This window comes from Diabrotica undecimpunctata, chromosome 5 (assembly GCF_040954645.1).
Source record: "Diabrotica undecimpunctata isolate CICGRU chromosome 5, icDiaUnde3, whole genome shotgun sequence".
Lineage (NCBI taxonomy): Eukaryota > Metazoa > Arthropoda > Insecta > Coleoptera > Chrysomelidae > Diabrotica > Diabrotica undecimpunctata.
This window is the reverse complement of record NC_092807.1, coordinates 104,079,875-104,101,628: the sequence shown is the minus strand read 5'-3', so window position 1 is coordinate 104,101,628 and position 21,754 is coordinate 104,079,875. Positions and strand designations below refer to the sequence as shown.

The window sequence follows — 21,754 nt, the reverse complement described above, 5'->3', positions numbered from 1 at the left end:
ACTACAAACAACGATAAAGTTTATAAAGAATATAGAGAAAAAATAGAGAAGTGAAAAAACAAATAACACAACCAAAGAATGAAGAATGGGAAAGAACCTGCTTAAATATTGAAATATAAATAGGAGGTACAAGAACTTCGGAGTCATGGAAAGTACTGAGAGAACTAAAACAAAACTCAAAAGAAAAAATTAAATTCGGAAATATACAGGACAAAGAATGGAAGGACTATTATAACGAACTGTTAACAGAACAAAGACTACAATTCATTGGAAAAGAAAACAGGCGAAGACAAAGCAGATCCTCACAACAAGAAATAGAAATAACCTGGAGGCATCTCACCTGAGCTTATACAATACGGATCAAAAAATTACACCGGATGATACAATGGATATTTAAGAAAGCCATAAATGGAGAACAGCTCACAAAGGAATAGACGGAGGCATATATGACATCTATATTTAAGAAAGGAGATAGAAAACGATGCGAAAACTACAGAGGAATAAGCGTAATATCATCAATAGGAAGATTATATGGGAAGATACTGCGAGAAAAGATAGAGCAAGCGATAAAAGGCAAAATCGGGGAGGATCAGGCAGGCCTCACGGCAGGAAGAATATGCATAGACCACATATACGCATTGGAAAAGAAAGCAAAAAATAGAGATATACATTTGGCATTAGTGGACCTGAGAAAGGCGACTCTGTACCAAGGTCAGAACTATGGAAGGCAATGTACAAATTAGAAATACAGACGGAACTCATTAAAGCTCTGTATAAAGAAAATAAAGTGTCCATTAAAATGGGAACAAGAACCATAGGAGACTTCACCACAACAAAAGGGCTCCTGCAGGATTGTTCCACATCTCCAACCCTATTCAAAATATACTAAGAGAAAGCCTTGACTACATGGAAAAGAAAATGCGAAGGCATGGGATTACCGGCACGGAACGAATACCTATATACGTTAAGCTTTGCAGACGATCAAGTAGTTATTGCACAAGACCAAGACGACCTCAGCTACATGATGAAAAACTACAAGAAGAATATACCAAGGCTGGCCTAGATACTAACCTCGCAAAAACAGAGTACCTATCTGCAAGTGAAGAATACATAGAAGATCTATAGATTGATGACAACGTAACAATCAAAGGAAAGGATAAATTCAAATACTTGGAGTTTATAATCACGAAAAAGGCAACAACAGAGGAAGAAATTACACAAAGATTAGGACAAACAAGAACAGCAATCCGACAACTTAACTCAGTATGGTAAGATAGACACCTAAATATAAAGACAAAAACACAGATTTATAAAACATTAGTGCGAAGTGTTATGACATATGGGGCTGAAAATTGGATCATACAAAAAAAAAATAGCAGTAAGATAGTAGCAACAGAGATGGAATGCCTGCGAAGATGCTGCAGAGTAACAAGAATGGATATGAGAAGTAATGACGAAATAAAGCAAATAACATCAATAGAAACAGACATACTTACATATATAGAACAAAAAAGACTAAAGTGGTATGGACATGTAAGAAAAACTATCAACAGCAGATAGATACATAGAATAACCGAATGGAGTACCATAGGAAGGAGGAAAAGAGGATGACCCCGAAAGTCCTGTAGGAACGAAGTAGACGACGCCATGAGTGAGAGAGGCCTAAACGATGGAGAATGGGACAACAGAGAGATGAAAACGGTTGAGCAAGGGAAGGCAGTAAATACTGTAGAATCCCTGAATATAACCTTTCGATATAATTTGCGGTCGACTTTTTTTTACAACCTATGGTCTCCAACAACCAATTTTTTTATTCCGTCCGTTTCTGTCCTCATATGTTATATAAAGACCATCGCATGTACTTTCTGTACATGCGATGGTCTTTATATAACATATGAGGACGTCATAAATAGGGTTTTTGTATATAGGTTTCGTCTATACAGAATAATGTTGATTTGTCTCCTTAACTTGAGTATATATATATATATATATATATATATATATATATATATATATATATATATATATATATATATATATATATATATATATATATTGCGAAAGCGGATTATAGTGAAATATATAGCAAGTAAATTAAAAGAAAAAAATATTACATATACAATTAATTAGCTAACTCATTTATTTCTACACAATTAAAATATGTGATGTGACCCATAATCAATAATGATGACGATGTCGAATCTCGGGAAAGCAACTCGAAAATCTAAGTGGGGGCGAGTACTCGTGCTAATGCTGCTTAATTCTGGCAGTTGGTGGCGTTTCCTTCTCCTTTGATTTATACCACCGGCATCTATACTCCAGCAAAGAAATAATGAAATAAGTCATACGCGTGATATCGTAAGTTATCGTATAATTTAGCTGCCCTTATGAGTTTCACCAAGAAGCGTATCAGTAGCGGAGAATTTATTTTTTATTTACCGAATGATATATTAAGAATACATAATTAAAAGCAATATTATTATAAAAAAACGTTAAATGGAGTATTATAAATGGTTATCTAATATTCTTCTTAAAGTCCCGTCTTCCTATGGAGGTTGGTAATCATAATGGCTATTTTTATTTTATAACTTGTTGCTCTAAACAAATTAATCGATCTGCATTGATACCAATGACGTAGATTCTTCAACCATGAGTTCTGCCTTCGGCCAACAGATCTTCTTCCTTGAATCTTTTCCTGTATAATGACTCTTAAAATTTCATATTTTGGTCTCCTCATCACGTGGCCTAGGTATTCCAGTTTTCTGGTTTGTATAGTGGTGATTAGTTCGGTTTCATTACCAACCCTCTCCAGTACTTCTTTATTTGTAATTCTGTCAGTCCATGATATTTTTAATACTCTGCGGTATAGCCAGAGTTCGAAAGCTCGATTCTTTTTAAATTGCATTTTTTTAATGTCCAAGTCTTAGCTCCATTTAGTAATATTAAAAATATATAACAGCAAATGGTACGTAGTCTGATTTCCAAATTTAGATATTTGCACGTTAGGAGTGGCTTCATTAGCAGAAATGCTGATCTGGCAATCTCTATTCGCCAGTTTATTTCTGCAGTATGATAATTGGTTTCATTGATCAAAGTTCCCAAGTACTGAGATTTTTCTACTTGTTCTATCACGTTATCATTGATTGTCAATAGGTGATTTACATTTTGTGGTTTTTTTGTAATTAGCATGTACTTTGTTTTTTTAGCGTTTATAGTAATTCACGTCTCAGCCCTATTCATACTTAAGCTTTCGATAAGATGTTGTAGATCTTCTATACTCGTTACTATGATCACAGTGTCGTCTGCATATCGTAACGGTAAATTTCCCGTTAACGGTAACTCCCGCTTTGATATTATTTAGCGTGTTTTGGAAAATTTCTTCAGAATATAAGTTAAACAAAAGTGGCGATAAAACACATCCCTGCCTAACTCCTTTACAGATCTTTGTTTCTTTTGAGTGTTGCCCACCAATTTAAACTATGGCACTTTGGTTCCAATATAACGTTTGCACTATATTTATGATTTTACTGTCAATGCGCTTGTTCATAAGTATTGATATTAGTTTTTTATGTCTTACTTTATCGAAAGCTTCTTCGTAGTCAACAAAGCACAAGTGTAGATCAACGTTTACATCCCGACATCGCTGAATTAATATGTTGATGGCAAATAGTCCTTCTCGAGTACCCATTCCAATTCAGAACCCGAACTGCGTCTCGCTAATACTCCTCCTCTAGCCTTTCGTATATTCTCTTATGTAGTACTTTTAAAGTATGACTCATAAAGCTCAGTGTTCGATAATCAGAGCATTCTTTTGCTGCTTGTTTTTTAGGGATGGTTATAAACGCTGACTTCAGCCACTCTTTTGGTATTATTCCCGTACCGTACATCGTGGTAAATAAATCAGTTAATACTTCCAAGTTATCCTCTTACACTAGTTTTAACAGTTTTACTGGTATTTCATCTAATCCAGCTGCCTTATTGTCTTATTGTCTTTTTTTCTAGAGTTTTTAGAATTTTACATCGATAGAACATCTAATATATCAATATAATCTAAATCATTTTCGGTCTCATTCAGGAATTCCATCTTGTCAGTTTTTCTTGCTGTTCTGTCAATATATTACCCTCCTTATCCCTTTACTTTTTTTGTTTAAATAACTTTTTGCTTTTGTTTAGTTTTTGGTAAAATTTTCTCGTCTCTATTGACTTACTTACATCTTGTAGTTCTTGAAGTTTTTTGTTTATAGTCTCCCTCTTCTTTCTGCGGTAGATTTTCTTTTCTTCCTTGCGTAGTTACTTATATTCTTCCTCTGCCTGTTGGGTTTTGTATACCCGCTGCATTATTAAATATGCTCTGTTTTTTCGCTCTATTATAATCTTATATTTTTTGTCAAAACAGTCATTTGTTCTTGTTCTTCTTTGTTCACCTTTCATGTCTAGTAATTCTTCAACTGCTCCTTTCATGATGTTTCTGCACCCTTTCCATTCTTTATTTATGTTTTCATATTTTAGTTTGTTTTCTAGTTGATGTTTATATTTTGTTTTTATTCTTTATTTTTGCTTGTATTTTAAGTCCTTCTACATTGAATCGTTGAACCTATTTCCTTTTTTAAACGTTTAAAATTCTGCCAATATCCTACTTTCGATCCAGTAGTAATCAGAATTCGCATTTGCTCCTCTTCTGGTGCGAACGTTTATTATATTGGATTGTTGTCTTGGGTCTACAATAGGATGATCTATCATATTTACTGTAAGTCCGTCTGGTAATTTCCAGTTGCCTTTGTGTATATATTTTTTTGAGCGAAGTTAAAATTATACCATTGATTCAAAAAAAAAAATCATAAAATGAAAAACAAGTCACTTTTGAAATCAGAGTATCACAAATATTTAAAATTCGTTATTTTTTAAGCATCAAATTTTTTCATTTTTTTGTATTCCAGTTCTTCCTTTGACGGATTTTTTAGTTTTTTGTTAAAGCTTATAAAATGAAAGTATTTGTAGTTGCGACAATCTGCTGATTCAGCTGTTCATTCATTTGTTGTGTTTTTATTTAGCTGTGTAAAGACATTTCAACATAATGTCAGGATATTGATTAATTCAGTTATTAAATAGACTTCTCGGTTATTTGATACTTAAAAGAATTAAATTTTTCTTAGACATAAACTTCGAATCTCGATCATTGCGTTTCGTTCTGTTTACTTCTGTAAACGAAATAAGCAGAATTAATTTCGGGGAGTATTGTATTTGTAACAATATGATTCATGTCTTGCATGACTCGAAGTATAACTTCTTCTAAAAAAATACGTTTTGGCATGTTTTTAAACGAAATTATGTCCGTACAAACCCAACAAGCACCTGCGGATGCTAGCACTCTTTTTATTGACTGACTAAATAATTGAATATCGTTCTAAAGTAAACAGAATATACTAATTTGAGTATTTTAAATCTTTAAGTATATAGTCTACTTCCGCACATCCTCTCAGTCTACACATTAATGTGAATCAAAACTTATTTTATAAAATAGACCTAATGTATTATTTTTATTGTTGTAAAGAAATATAATATTTTATTGTTACGATGTAAAGTGAACAGCAATGAAACATATTTTCTATCGTGCCGCTAATGATCCAATTCAAAATTTTCGAGAACGCATGATAAGACACGTGATTTCGGCTACTTTTGACCACTTACGACGCGTGATTTGTGATTTATAGTTTCATTTAATATTTTCCAGATTATAGTATGCGCTTGATGGGATGGCTTGGTACGAGTTCCCATTTAATATTTAATTTTATAGTTTATGAGAAGTTGCGAAACTCCAACAATTGTAATAAATAATAATATTTTGAAACATTTTTATTAAAATTAGTATTATTTCTTTCAGCTACCTCGTCAAATACTATTAAGAAAACAGAGCATAACCCAAACCAGAGATCCTAAATATATCTTTTAAACTAAAATTATAATAATTTATTTGTGTTTGAATGCAAACACAACTGGTTTTAAATAAAGAACATATTATTGAAAAATATTGTAATCTTTATTTTCATTTATTTACAGGAACTACGATACAAATTTATATTATCAACTAACCCTCTACAAATGTAATATATATATATATATATATATATATATATATATATATATATATATATATATATATATATATATATATATATATATATATATATATATATATATATATATATTGTTATGATATGTAAAATCGAGAAAAATATTGGGTTGATTAAAATATTTCAAAGTTCAAAAACATTAAAATAATTCAGATAAGTAGGATAATAACCAACAAACATTGGTTTGTGGCCCGCATAATTTTAAGTGAAATCCAAAGACAATTGAACCGGGTTTTCCAAATACATTAATGCAGTGATTAGAGACAATTAGAAGAGATTTTAGAAAGAGGTTTTTGTTAGTTTTTAAGAATTATAGAAAAATATTATTTGTAAATAAGTTTTAGGAAATTTTATAATTATAGGTAAAAATTTGTTTATCGAAATGAAAAAATGGGGGAATTGTGACGAGTTTTGATTGGCGGAGATTGAAAAAGGTGGGATAGGTATGTAGGAATGAAAGTTTAGCTAGATTTAGGAGAGAGAAAAGATAATCAGTTGGTTTTCCAAGTCTGTAAGACGAACAGTGATTGTTCTCTGGCGGTTCCCGAGAAGTAGCAAGCAGTAGTGTTGAATATTAGTGAGTTTTTGTGGAGTTAGTGTATCTGACAGAAGCTGAAGCAGCAAAGTATTGTAAGTCATATTTTCCTACTTATATTCCAAGAGTCACTGTTCAGGCCAACGAGAGATTCAGTTTATCGTAAAGAGAAGATATTCCAAGAGTCATTTTTCACTCGGGCCAACGAGAGATTCAGTTTATCGAGAGGAGAAAGGCTATCATAATTTGAATGATTGTTGCTTTTGAAGGAGATCATTAAGGACGATATACTTGCAACAATCTGTTGTAAGATTGCTGATTACATAGGGAGCGGTTGAGAGGAGATAATATAGTCTAAAGGAACAAGGATTTGGACCACTCATCATCAGAGAGAGATATTTTTGTTTTCTGCAGTTTTTTCTTTTATTGATAACACAATTGTTACACTTAATTTAGAAAGGATATAAATATTTTGATTAGGAGAGTTAGAATAGTTTGGGATTTTGAGATTTCAATTAATATTGTTTGTACCATTAATTTTGATTGTTCACGTACGTAGAACAAAATTTTGAGAATCATTATATGAGATTTGTTTATTGAAAACTTTTGAGTGTGAATTATTTCATTATTTTTATTTCAATATATAGTGTTAGATCATATGTGTTTTTTATTATTCCGGTATTCTTTGGACCTTACCTTTCACTTGTAATAGCATAGGTATTGAAGCACGAATTTTAACCCTGAGATAAAAGAATTAAAAATTGTGATAGAGTCATAATCATATCATTTAAATAATTTTAATTAATCAAAAAATTAATTAGCTAATTATTGCTTGGCACACCAAGACTTTAAATATCACAATAATATATATATATATATATATATATATATATATATATATATGTTGTGCTACTTTATCTTTATTGAAGACGTTTCGCCTATTGTTCAATAAGCATCATCAGTTCATCTAGAAGAGTGTTATTAGCGATACATCTAATATGAAAAAACAATTAAGTAAATGATCTTACCTTTAAAAGATCTGTAGCATTACAATGTTGTTATTGCAAAGAAACATCAAAAAATTAATATAATAAATATAACAGCAAAAAATATAGAAACACAGAACGCTGGAAGATTCCCAATTTAACTAATTTGTTTTAAATTTCACTTTTGAAAACATTGATTGATTAAATTTCGTAAAACACATGCTAGCAGATTAGATAATAGATGTTTTGATTGTTTCTTACATATATATATATATATATATATATATATATATATATATATATATATATATATATATATATATATATATATATATATATATATATATATATATATATATATATATATATATATATATATATATATTATATATATACATATATACAGAGTTAAAACACAAGAGCAAAAAATGCCATAAACAAAGTTTCATTATCTTTACCTAAATTTAAAAAATTTTAGAATGTGTTTTGTCCATTATTTTATATTTTATATGTGTGTTATTAATGTTGAGTGTCAATGCTTTTATAAATAATCTCAACGACTAGTAAGTTGCACTAAAGAATTGTGATATTTTATAAATATTTTCAAATTTTTCTTATTACAGTGTCTTGAAAAAGGAATAAAACCATTCCGAAAGCTAGACAAAAAATCAAAAGAGTGTTACATTAACATCCCGGCCAATTTTCTGACTAATAAACTATGTTGTTTGTATATATATATATATATATATATATATATATATATATATATATATATATATATATATATATATATAAACTTTTATATAATATAAACTGAGATCAAAGTTTTCCCAACTTTTATCAAATATACTAAATCCCCCAAATAAATATGTCCTTTAGAATATTTGTAAATTCACAGGTAACAATTATTTAAAATTTTAGAGAAAAAGAAGAATATCCAATCATATAACATATATACTTCTATTCCTGTTCTATCTCAAACTATTGACTAGGTAACTATTTCTTCTCTTCTTCTTCCTTTCCTGCATTTTATTTTGTTGTCTTGCGACCGACATTTTTTTTAACAAATTTTACCAGTATCCACAAAAATCTTTTTTATATAAAAAGAAAAACCAAAGCAAACTTTTCACTTCGATCAAAGTTTTCCCAAATTTATCAAATATACTAAATCCCTCAAATAAATATGTCCTTTAGAATATTTGTAAATTCACAGGTAACAATTATTTAAAATTTTAGAGAAAAAGAAGAATATCCAATCATATAACATATATACTTCTATTCCTGTTTTATCTCACACTATTTACTAGGTACTTATTTCTTCACAGCCCTCTACGTTGGGAGACAGTTAAAATGATATTGTAATTTTGAACTACGATGAAACAATAATTAAATTAATTGTGATCCAATTAGCTAATTGAAACAAAAAAAAATTATTTAATGAATTTTATTACGAATATGTGAATAAATTTATTAACGACGCCAATTTCATAATTCATATGTTTTCTTGTCGTATGTCGGTCAAAAGAAAGTACTGACTCTCTATCTCTTTTTGGAATTGCCACTACCTGCTTTACTACGAATCTCTCCGGGAATAATAATTTGTTGGTACTTACAAATTCTGCACCCTTTTCATCCGGCAAATCAGCTTTCAAAACTTACTGACACAACTGTTTCACAAAATCTATTCCGCTTTTTCCGCTTCCAAAAACATTCTCTTCTCCCAATCCCTTCCATAATTTTCTGTTGACCAATCAACATTTTCGACTCAATTTTCCAAACACCAACAATTTCCAATTCCCATACTTGTGTATAAAAATATCAGACAAAAGACTTTCTACTTTCTACTAATTTCCTTAATGGCTTATTTCGTGGTAACCGAAATTAATCCTTGAAAAAATGCAGGTAGATTTGATATTTTATTATAACATTTTGTTTACTTAAGCTAATCAATACCTATCCTAATTTGAAAAGTCGAAATTTACCGTAAATCTAAAATTGAAAAAGTCTCTTTTCTTCACAAAACAGTATAACTTCAGAACACAATAAAATTAAATCATATATCTAAATATGCTATAACTATAACACGGTTTTACAAATTTTTGTTTCTTCTTCTTTTTCTCTATTAATCAATATATATATATATATATATATATATATATATATATATATATATATATATATATATATATACAGTGATGAGTGTCTTACCACCCGGCTTTTTAACGTAAGAGATAGAAAACACAGTTACCTTGTAAAATAAAAAGAGATGAAACTTGTAGAGGTGAGAAATAATCGGTAGAAATCTATAATTTACATTACATTACATTACCACTATCGATAGTCTCACACCTTTAGACGTTAGCTTCGAGCTAAATCACCTCGGTCATAATTATTATGTGTAACGTCGTTTGTGTGACGTATTTCCATTTTTAATTTGGCATAAAGTAAAAACTGATTGACCACAATAAAGCAAAAATGTGAATAAAATAATTTAATTAATAGTGATTATTTAATCTAAAGTTTTAAATTATTAACCAAGAATAATTTCTACTATGATTTGAGGAGTTTTATACACTCTTGTCACAGAATAATTATCAGTTCTTCGTGGCTTAGTGGTAGGAATTCGACACTGCGACATAGACATCGCAAAAGATTAGAGTTCAAAACCCACATTGTGTTTTTTTTTAATAATTTAAAATTATGCAGAGATCGTTTTGCTTTAAATCACTAAACATTTATGTCACTCGTTACTAGTATTAGAAGTGTTTAAAGTTAAACATAAATATCTTATTGAAAAAACGGTATCGTTGTACTTCGAAAATAAAGTAAAAATTCTTCAAAATTAAAAGAACGTTTAAAAAATGTTTAAATAAGTAAAAATTCTACAAAAATAAACTGTACAGAGGACAGAGAACTGTAAATCTACCTGTACAGAGGAATTGATATTAAACACTGAGATTCACCGGATTATTTTGAATTCAGAACTGAAGCCTGTAAAACTGGAATTGAATTTGAATTATTTTGTATTTCTATTTTATAACATTGGAATCAGAATAAATTGTAAATAATGAGTTTTTCGAAAACTTGTTACCTAATATGTATCATATTTTCTATTATTTTTTGATTGAGTAAAACAAAAATTTTATCCTTGGTGTGAATTAAACCCCAATCTTCTTGTCAATAGACCACGTCTCTAACTATTACACCAATTCCACATACAATAATTGTTTTCGGACAAAACATAACTACCTTTAATTTAGTCAAATATTTCAGTTGAGTTATTTTTATTATTAAATAAACTTAAAGATTTATAATTTAAAATCGCTAATTATTAATGTTTTTTACTATAATATATCTTAATTTATTCAATCATTTATTCTAACATCAAAAATTATTAAAATAAAATATTTTCGAGGTCATCCGTATAATTATGACTGAAGTAAAATCTATCTCACAACTTAATCTGTCTTCTATCCTTTCCGCTATTTTGCCGGGTGGTAAGACACTCATCACTGTATATATATATATATATATATATATATATATATATATATATATATATATATAGATATATATATATATATATATATATATATATATCTATATATATATATATATATATATATATATATATATATATATATAGATATATATATATATATATATATATATATATATATACATATATATATATATATATATATATATAGATATATATATAGATATAGATATATATATATATATATATATATATATATATATATATATATATATATATATATATATATCTATATATTAAAAAAAAGATTAATATTTCAAAAAATATGAAGTTTTGACCTATGGTACCTTACAAAAAATTCTATCTAGAATCTTACGCAGAATCTAAAAATGTAATATCATACAGAGTGTTCTGTGTAAAATAACTAAATATCAAAATATTTTCTGTAAGTTTGTCATAACTTATATATAACTCATAAACATCGTGTAATTTGTTTTTCATCTATATGTAGATAGTGTAAATCTGTGACATAACCTGTATTCTGGTATGACCAATTTGGTACCCAACCAGAACATCAGTATTGGTGGGAAAGAAATAGAACTCGTAGATAGATATAAATACCTGGGACATGAAATTATGATTGGCAGGGATAACCAGACTCATGAACTGAAGAGAAGAATCGGCCTTGGGTGGGCAGCATTTGGAAAACTGAGAGAAACTTTTAAAAGTGAGCTGCCCACATGCCTAAAGAGAAAGGTATTTGATCAGTGTGTCCTCCCAGTCTTGACGTACGGAGCAGAAACACTTACCTTAACAAAAGCAGCAGCTACCGAACTGAGAGTCACGCAGAGAAGAATGAAGCGGTCCATGTTAGGAATAACTCTGCGAGACAGAATAACCAACGAAGACATCAGGAGAAGAACCGGAGTGACTGACATCATCGTGAAGATAGCCAGACTAAAATGGAGATGGGCAGGGCACATAACCAGAATGACAGATGGACGATGGACAAAGAAGTTATTGGAATGGAGGCCAAGGGAAGACAAGAGAAGCGTCGGTCGACCACCTACAAGATGGACTGACGATTTAAGAAGACTCAATAAAAACTGGATGAGAGCGGCGCAAGATAGACGGGGTTAGAAACATGAGGAAGAGGCCTATGTTCAGCAGTGGACTCTTGAGACTGGATGATGATACTGGACATTGGACAGTTAAGAGAAACCTGCATACAATAGGACTATTTCATGGAGACTCAACAACAGAGGACCTCAACAGTCGAGGTATCTCAATACGATCTATTTACAACAGACGGCTTCTATGAAAAAAAAATGTATTGATATTAATATAACCCAAGTTAGAGAGTTACGGAGATATTAAGTAGGAAAGCTGACTCTGCATGGGAATAAAAGGAAAAAGAATGACGATCATTAGAACATAATCAAACATTTATTAAATATATTTATCGAATTATTGGCTTATCTTAATATTGGAACATTATCATCATCAATCGATTTCACAATTTGTGCTTCACAAATTGCTAGTAATACATGATTTTGATTCTTGTCATTCCAATAGAGATCCTCTCCGGGAAAATATTTGACTTCGAGAGCAGCCTCGTTGCCGTCATAATTGTCTGGATTCTTGAGATGCCAGTTGCTATAGGTAATTGGACTACCTGTGGCCATCCATACCCACTTATCGTATGGCAATGTAGTTCCTGAGGTCCAATACCAAGTTTGTTGTGTATTAACTATAAATTAAATATATATTAAAATAGCTCATAGTTTAATATCGCTAGTAGTATGGAATACTATATGTACAGGTGTATGACTCAATTTTTATTAGTCAAATTGGCATTACTTACAATATCGTTTTAGTATTTTGTAAAGAAAGTCATTTTCTTTTTTTGATTCAATACTGACGAGGTCCATATTATGTGATTTGCAATATAGCATAGCTTGGAGCCAATTTCCCTACAAATTAAGAAAAAGAATATTTGATTCGCCTAGAAATAGATGCATATCTTTTTAGTTTTCGCTAAGCATAACTTACCCGGAAAGTTTCATTTATATGATACAAACTACTATCAAAAATTTCCTGGTGCACTTTTGAATTAGTGTTTTCTACCAACAGAGTACCTGAAACATACAACAAACGTATATTTATAATTAAATAATTCAGCAGACTACATTTTTGTGTGGTGTAACTTTGATCTAAACATAAAGAAAAAACCACTTAAAGTATATATATATTATATATATATAATTGGAGGCTGCACCGTAATTGGAAACGGTTGATAAAGCTGCACATGATGATGATGATGATGATATATAAATATATATATATATACATTTTTATTCCATTTATTTAACAGCTTCTTCAGGAGTAAACTAAAACAATTTGAACATTACAAAAAATGGCGTACAAACACATTTTAAACACTTACAGAATTTAAAAGATTTCGCAAATAAAAACTGACATTGAAGTATTCGAAATATTGAATGTCAAGATTAAATTGTCTTAAGCACGTTTGTTACAGCTATACGATAAAAAGTTAAAATTATTTCAAATGTAAAAATAAAAATAACAATAAAAGAAAAGTTAGAAGAATAATATTTCTTTGATGAATTATTAAGGTTAGTTGTTATTAAGATGAATGTTGGCTATTTTGAATATTTATAAATTTTGTTCAATATGTTACAATATATGTTACTTAACTGTCCAGTGTCCGTTTTATAATTAAAAGTGTTTTTATTTTTGTTAATGTAATACATCTCAAGAAATAATCTACTTTTGTAGTTATCAGTCTGTGCCAAAATGTGAGCTTTGTTATAGTCTAGCATATGACTAGTGTTTTCATAGTGCTCAACCAATGCGCAAGTATTTTTTCTCAAGCGGTAATCACTGTGATGCGTTGTTTTAGCCATTGTGATGTTTGACCAATATAGCTATTTTGACATCCTAAACACGGTATTTCATAAACGACATTACTTTTATATAAGGTTGGTATTGGGTCTTTGATTTTTGAAAATAGTTGTTTGCTGTTCATGGTATTATATTTAGCTATACTAATATTAGGAACATTTTTGAATATGGATATGACAGGATGAGTTAGACCATTAATAAAGGGAAGTTTTTTATATTTGATTGATTTGTTGTTAGAATCATGAACGGGACCGTCATAGAAATTAGTGCTGTAAATCAGTTTTTTTAAAATTTGTTTAGGATATCCGTTGTTACGAAAAATTTTGTATATTATGTCCAGATTTTTTTGTAAAAAGTTGTCATCAACAATGGACATTATCCTGTTTTTCATACCTAGTACGGTATTATATTTTTGACGCGTGGTATGGTTTGAATAGTAATTTATATACCTGCCTGATGCTGTCGGCTTTTGGTACCAATCCAATGTCAAAATATTGTCATTTGTTCTTATTACTTTTGTATCTATAAATGGTATACTAAAATCTGTCTCAGTTTCAATTGTAAACTGAAGATGTTTATTAAATGAATTAAAAATGTTTAGTGTGGTATTGATGTGATAAGATGGAACTGCACATTATGATGTCATCGACATATTTATATATAAACGGTAATTCAAAAGGTAATTGTGGAATCACATTATCTAAAAGATGATCAGTTACAATAGTTGCAAGGATTGGACTAATCGGGGAACCCATCGGTGTTCCAAAAATTTGAGAAAAAAATTTACCATTGAAACTAAAGTAAGTGTTGTTAAAAATGAACCTAAGAATTTGTAGAAAATTGTCTTTTGATAATGTCGTGTAGTCTTTTATAAGGTTCCAATTTGATTCTATAATGTCCGTGACTATATTTAGTGGAATGTTTGTAAATAGCGACACCACATCTAAAGAAATTAAAACATAATCATTTGGTAACTGCATTCCCCTAACAGCATTGACAAAGGTAAATGTGTCCTTAGAATTATAATTATTGTGATATTCAAAGGCATCAGTTAATGTATCAGCAAGGAATTTAGAAATGTTGTAGGTAGTAGATTTTACAGAACTTACAATAGGCCTGAGAGGAATGTCAAATTTATGAATTTTAGGCAAACAATAAAGTTTAGGGAAACATGAGTCATAAATTATCAACTTTTTTGCAACTTGTTCAGTAAGTTGATCTTGGTTTTTTAAGGTTTTTATTAGGTCATTATAGTTTTTTTGTATCACTGACGTAGGATCTTTGTCCAAACCTTTATAAGTTGATTTGTCGTTTAACAACGTTAAGGTTTTGTCGATATAATTTTAAAATTATATCGAGTTTAAAATGTATTTGTACGCATTTTTTTGTAATGTTCAAATTGTTTTAGTTTACTCCTGAAGAAGCTGTTAAATAAATGGCGAAATATTGAGTAATTTAGAAAAACGAAAGATTTTCATTGCAGACCACTTTACCCGATAATTCTAACTTATTTATAAATTATTTGTTGGTCGAAATAATCATTTCTAATATATATATGTTTGTTTGCTTATCAAGACTTTGTTTGTTTGCTTAGATTGCAATAAATCAGAACTTTGTTGGTCTTCAGTGGAGAACCATCTAAATGAAGCCAAATGTTCGTTTAAAAAATTTTTTAAATATTCATATCTACGAATATGAACATTATATTCTGCAAAGTTTGTGTGTTTTTTGTTTTTGTTTTTTGTTTTTTCTTTTTTGGTTCAGTTAGTTTTAAATAAGGAGTAAAGTGTACAGTAGATATGATAACATCGATAACATACTACATATTGAGTTGTAAGTTATGAACTATAAACATCTATATTTCTTATAAACTCAATGTCATTTGTTATATTTTAGAGAACTGATGAATCTTTAGAAATATAAAGCGAAACGTCTTCAATAAACTTATGAAGTAGTTGACTTCTTTTTTTATTTGCCAACCTGAATGACCGATTAAACCTCTGAATTCACTAGTTGAATACTTTAGATATATATATATATATATATATATATATATATATATATATATATATATATATATATATATATGTATATATATATATATATATATATATATATATATATATATATATATATATATATATATATATATATATATATATATGTGTGTGTGTGTGTGTGTGTATACAAATCTTTTCAACAAATACTTGCGAATGCAATAAAACAGATCATGCGATTAAAAGTGACGAATCATTCAGTGTCATATTCAAAAAGTTAATGAACTTTAAAATTAAATTTTCTGTTTGACTGTAATACCATTTTAATAACCTGAAAAATTTGATCATTTAAAGACTTGAAGTTTTGAAATAAAAATTGCTAACTATAATATTTCCTTTAACTGTAATTTAAGTGAAAAATATGTATTTATTTATAGAAATATAATTTGAATTAGCCATACCTGCTTCAACATTGTTTCTGTTTAATAACAGTATACACAAAAACGAAAAAAATGAAATTTTATTGGTCATTTTATTTTATTGATACTACACGTATATCTTTAAGAAACATATTGGAAATCCCGTTCTATATTCATTTATAAATGTTTTTGGTATTAACCTTTCACCCAAATTTTATCATTGATTTGATAGGGATTTTTTTCCAACAAGGATTTTATAACATAACTCTGCCCAAGTCTGGATGAGAAAAAAATGGGTCAATGTCTAAGAATTGAGTTATCAACGGTGTTTTCATTTGAAAAATCTTGCAATAAAGTATAATGTTATCATAGTTATCACATTACAATAAAATAAAATTAAATCAAACTATGTACCATAGCTTAACTGTTTTTAATATCAAAGTGCGTTATTAAATATTATGTTTACATGGGATTAAGCCATTAATAGTACCAGTATTTTTCCTCTCAGCTCACTTGCTCCGTATTTTATAAGTTCCAAATTAATTCCATCTTTACCAGGGGCTTTTTTTATTTTTTGTTTCTCTGTGTTACTTCCTCTAATTCCTCTAATGTTGGTTCTTTTGGAATTTCGATGTCTACTTCATCTACTTCGTCTGATTCTTCTTCGTGTACCGTTTCCTCCTCGTTAATCATTTCTTTTCCTGTTGTTTCCCCCGCCAAGAGCTCTCTGTAGTAAACCCTCCATATTTGCTTGTATTCTTGATCCTCTATTATCACTGTTCCCTCTTTATTTTTTATTCCATTTGTTTTGACTTTGTATTTTTTGTTTTGTTCTTTATTGTTTTTGTAAAAACTTTTCGTATATCTGTTTGTTCTTTTCTGCACTATTGCCTGCATTTTTCGTCTACCCATCTTCTTTTATTAGACTTATCACTTTCTTATCATTCTTTCTTAATTTTTCATATTCTTCTCTGTATTCCTCTTTATCTGTTCGTAACCATTTAATTCTGGCTTGCACTTTTTTTTGTTATTTCTCTACATTCTTGGTTATACCATCCATTTTTTGTTTTATCCTGACTTTTACCTACCTGCATATTTACACCTTCTTCTAATAATTTTTTGATCGTTTCCCATTCTGTGTTTACATCTTCTGCTTTATATTTCTTTTTTTTTATTTGAACTGTTACTGCTTCTTCATATTTTTTTCTTACTTCTTCATTACTCATTTTATTGACATTCCACTTTTTATGTTGGTTTCTCTGTTTTGTTTTAATTTTAACTTTTTGTCTTATAGTAGCTGTGACCACGTACTGGTCTGAATCTGCACACGCACCTCTAAATGTTGTTACACATCTTTTATTGACGATTGTTTTCGTTTAAATCATTATGTGATCAATTTGATAGTATGTTTTCTGATCTGGTGACCTCCATGTTACCTTATGTATTTTATGGTGTTCAAATTTTGTTGAGCTTATTAACAAATTTGTTCTGGTTGGTAGGTTACATAGTCTTTGCCCATTGTCATTTGTGTTTTCGTGTATTTTATGCTTTCCTGCAATTTTTTGTAAAAAGTCCTCTTTTCCAATCTGGGCATTGAGGTCTCCTACTACAAATATGACATCTTTTTTGGGTATTTTTTCTATCTCCTCTTCGACCCTATCATAAAAGATTTCTTTTTCGTCTGCATTGTTTGTTTCTGTAGGGGCGTACAAGTTTAACACTGACATATTAAATGGTTTGTTGTTGACTCTTACATAGGCCATCCTTTCGCATATTGCCTTGAAATTTATAATTTTCTCTCTTAGATGCCTTAGTATCATGAATCCCACCCCTTTTTGCCCTTGCTTCTTTCCTCTTGAATATAATATTGTAAAGTCTTGTTTATCAATCTGACCTTGTCCCTCCCAACATAATTCTTGTAGTGCTGCAATATCTATTTTATACTTTTTGAGTTCTTTTCCTATTTCTAGCATTTTTTCTGGAACTAGCGTAGTTTTTACGTTCCATGTGCTTATTTTCAACTCTTTATTTTTTGTCCTGTTGTCTTCGTCTTTTATTTTTGTTTTCTTGTCTGTCTTTCTTTATTTCACTTTTGTTGCACATGAGTTTATCTGCAGTTATTTCCTGTTTCTTTCCTCAACGAATAATGTATCCTGTCCTTCCTTGCTAGTTTTTTGAACCACCTTCAGGAAAGTCCTCCAGCTGGTTGGTATTCCTATACCATTTCCTTTCTCGGCTATCCATTATCAGTTTGTTGCCTTTGTTTGGTTTGTTTGGCAGTCTGACTAAACATGTTTTATCTCCTAGTTTTACTGCCTCTTCTATATTTACGTTAATATTCAGTTCTTTTGTCATAAAATTTGCTATTACTTTTTTTAGTGTTCTTCTGTCTACCGTTTTTATTGTCATTTCCTGTATAATTACATTATTTTCTTTTCTTATTCTATCCAGTCTTTAAAGGCGGCTTTTTGTATCATTCAGATCATTTTTGATTTGTTCATTTTCTTTTCGGATTTCACTATTCTCTTGTTTTGATTCTGCTAGTTTAGTTCTGAGTTGTCTCATTTTTTTTTCTGTATTTTTTTGTTCCATTTTTACTTCTTTTACATCAGTTTTTATTTCTTGTAACTCTATTGTTAAATTTTTTATCATATTTAGTATTTGATCTATTTTGTTTTTATCTCTGTGACTTTTAACTGAACTGTTATATACTTGGCAACACAGGTAGGCAACACCGCTCACGGACACAAGGGAATGAAGTTAGTCAGTTATGGGGCAATAAAGGTTAATGATATAAAACCACGTTGTATTATTAATTATTACCTTATTTAAGTAAGAAATACCAAATACACAACAATTGGCGACGAGGATGGGATACATATGATGGTAATAACAACTACTACAGAGATTATTACGACTACTACCATTGCTACTTCAACTTCAAGTACAGTTATTTACATTATTATTATACTACATCCCCAATTATGTCTACACAAGTATCTACATTTCAATTTTCCGTTGAATCTTTCAACCAGTCTGCCACCAAATGGTCCAGGTGGGTAAAGAGGCTGGAAGGTGCTTACAAGGTATTTAAAATTCCAGACGAAATGAGATTACCTTATCTACTACACTACATGGGTTCTGAGGCCTACGACACCCTAGGCGACAAGTTAGCCCCAGAAGTCCCGGAAGACAAGTCATACGACGACATTGTCAATTTAATGGATAATTTTTACAACCCTGCACCCCTGGAAATTGCAGAAATCTTCAGATTCCAATCAAAAAGGCAAGCCGAAGAAGAAACAATACAAGAATACCTTTATTCACTACAAAAGTTGTCAATTAACTGCAATTTCTCTACATATCTTAAAAGTGCTATAAGAAACCAATTTGTTTTTGGCCTACGATCGAAAAGAATACAAGCTAGACTTCTAGAATCAAAAGGACTGGACCTAGATAGAGCCGTTGAGATTGCCACAAGCATGGAGGCATCAGAAAAGGACAGTAACCAATTTTTTCATAATCAAAATTATAATAATTCTAGTGTCAATATATTAAATACAAAAGCAAGGAGTGCAAATAATAATAGGATGCAATTTCAGAATAACTCTGCTGCAAATTCTTCAAACACAAATAGTAATGTATGTTATAGATGTGGAGATCCTTCATATTTAGCAAATTCTTGTTAAAAAAAAACATTTAACTTGTAATTTTTGTAAAAAAGTTGGACACATTCAAAAAGTTTGTTTAAAATAAAAAAATGTTAGGTCTAACCAAGTAACTTCAGTTTGCTCAGTTCAAGAAATTTTTAAGATTACTACTGTAAATTCAAAAGACAAATTTTTTATAAACTTAAGAGTAAACAACAATATTTTATAATATGAAATTGATTCAGGTGCTGCTGTTACCATTGTAAACAAAAATGTATTTGACACATATTTTTCTACACTACAATTACAGAAATCTGATGTAAAATTAACTACATACTGTAAAAATCATTTAAATGTTTTAGGGTTAACTCCAGTGGAGGTTAAGCACCAGGAAATAAGGCAAATGTTAAAGTTGTACGTGGTGGATGGTGAGGGTCAATCACTAGTTGGAAGAGAATGGATACGTGCCCTTGGAATTAAACTACATACATATCACATGAGAGGTAAATACAATATCACATGAGAACTCTAAAGTCACAAGTTTATTAGATAAATACAAACATTTGTTTGAAAAGTCAATTGGTGAAATTATAGGTTTAGAAGCTGAAATTCATTTAAAACCTGGTAGTATAGCAAGGTTTCATAAGGCTCGCCCAGTTGCTTTTGCATTACGTCCTAAAGTGGAAGCTGAGTTAGAGTCGTTAGTTGATCAGGGTGTTTTACAAAAAGTAGAGTTTTCAGATTGGGCAACCCCAATTGTCCCAGTTGTCAAACACAATGGGAACATACGCATTTGTGGGGATTTTAAAATTACTTTAAATCCCTGTATTGAAGTGGACGAATATCCTTTACCTACCCCTGATGATCTTCTATCTCAGTTAGCAGGGGGCGATAAGTATTCAAAAATAGACACTACAAAAGCTTATTTGCATTTACCTATAAAAAGTGAAATGAAACGTTTACTTACACTTAATACTCACAAAGGTCTGTACCGCCCAAACCGTTTAATGTTCGGTATTGCAAGGGCTCCTGCCAAATGGCAACGTTTAATGGAACAAATGTTACAAGGAATCGATGGTATTTCTGTGTTCCTAGATGATATAAGAATTACTGCCCCAAATACTGATATACATTTACAAAGACTTGAACAAGTGTTACAAAAATTATCTGAACATAATTTACATAAATTTAGACAAAAGTGGATTTTTAAAAGACGAAATTGAATACTGCGGATACAAAATAAATAAATTTGGTATTACTAGTAGCTCAGATAAAGTAGATGCAATTGTAAATGCTCCAATACCAGAAAATAAAACTCAAGTCCGAAGTTTTTGTGGGTTAGTTAATTATTACAGACGTTTTTTACAACATACCTCTACAATATTAAAACCTTTAACAAATCTACTTAAAAATCATGTTGAATTTAAATGGTCCCGAGATTGTCAAATGGCATTTGATAAAGCCAAAAGGCTTATTTCTTCTAAAAATGTTTTGTGTCACTACGACCCAAATTTGCCATTAGTCCTTGCAACTGATGCATCCCCTTATGGTGTTGGTGCAGTACTGTCCCATATTTTTCCAGACGATACAGAAAGACCGATACAATTTGCTT

General features: G+C 30.0%; 3 protein-coding genes across 3 annotated transcripts in view; 2 read left to right on the top strand and 1 right to left on the bottom strand.

Moving 5' to 3' along the window:
• LOC140440730 (nose resistant to fluoxetine protein 6-like) overlaps positions 1-6,012 on the top strand; it is a 76,086-nt gene extending 70,074 nt beyond the window's left edge. The window contains exon 12 of the mRNA XM_072531107.1: positions 5,882-6,012. Coding sequence (XP_072387208.1) covers positions 5,882-5,937 — 56 coding nt within the window. The 3' untranslated portion in view covers positions 5,938-6,012. The remainder of the gene's footprint in view (positions 1-5,881) is intronic.
• Positions 6,013-12,578: 6,566 nt separating this feature from the next.
• LOC140440729 (lectin subunit alpha-like) lies at positions 12,579-16,689 on the bottom strand. Its single transcript, XM_072531106.1, has 4 exons — positions 16,535-16,689; positions 13,204-13,289; positions 13,016-13,124; positions 12,579-12,901 (listed from the first exon to the last, which is right to left on the bottom strand). Exons 1-4 carry the CDS (start codon positions 16,602-16,604, stop codon positions 12,627-12,629), a joined length of 540 nt encoding a protein of 179 aa, XP_072387207.1. The 5' UTR covers positions 16,605-16,689; the 3' UTR covers positions 12,579-12,626.
• Positions 16,690-19,476: 2,787 nt separating this feature from the next.
• On the top strand, positions 19,477-21,365 carry LOC140442400 (uncharacterized). The gene is made up of 3 exons (XM_072533473.1): positions 19,477-19,996; positions 20,505-20,645; positions 20,737-21,365. The coding sequence occupies exons 1-3, from the start codon at positions 19,477-19,479 to the stop codon at positions 21,363-21,365; spliced, it is 1,290 nt and encodes a 429-aa protein (XP_072389574.1).
• The last annotated feature ends 389 nt before the right edge of the window (positions 21,366-21,754 follow it).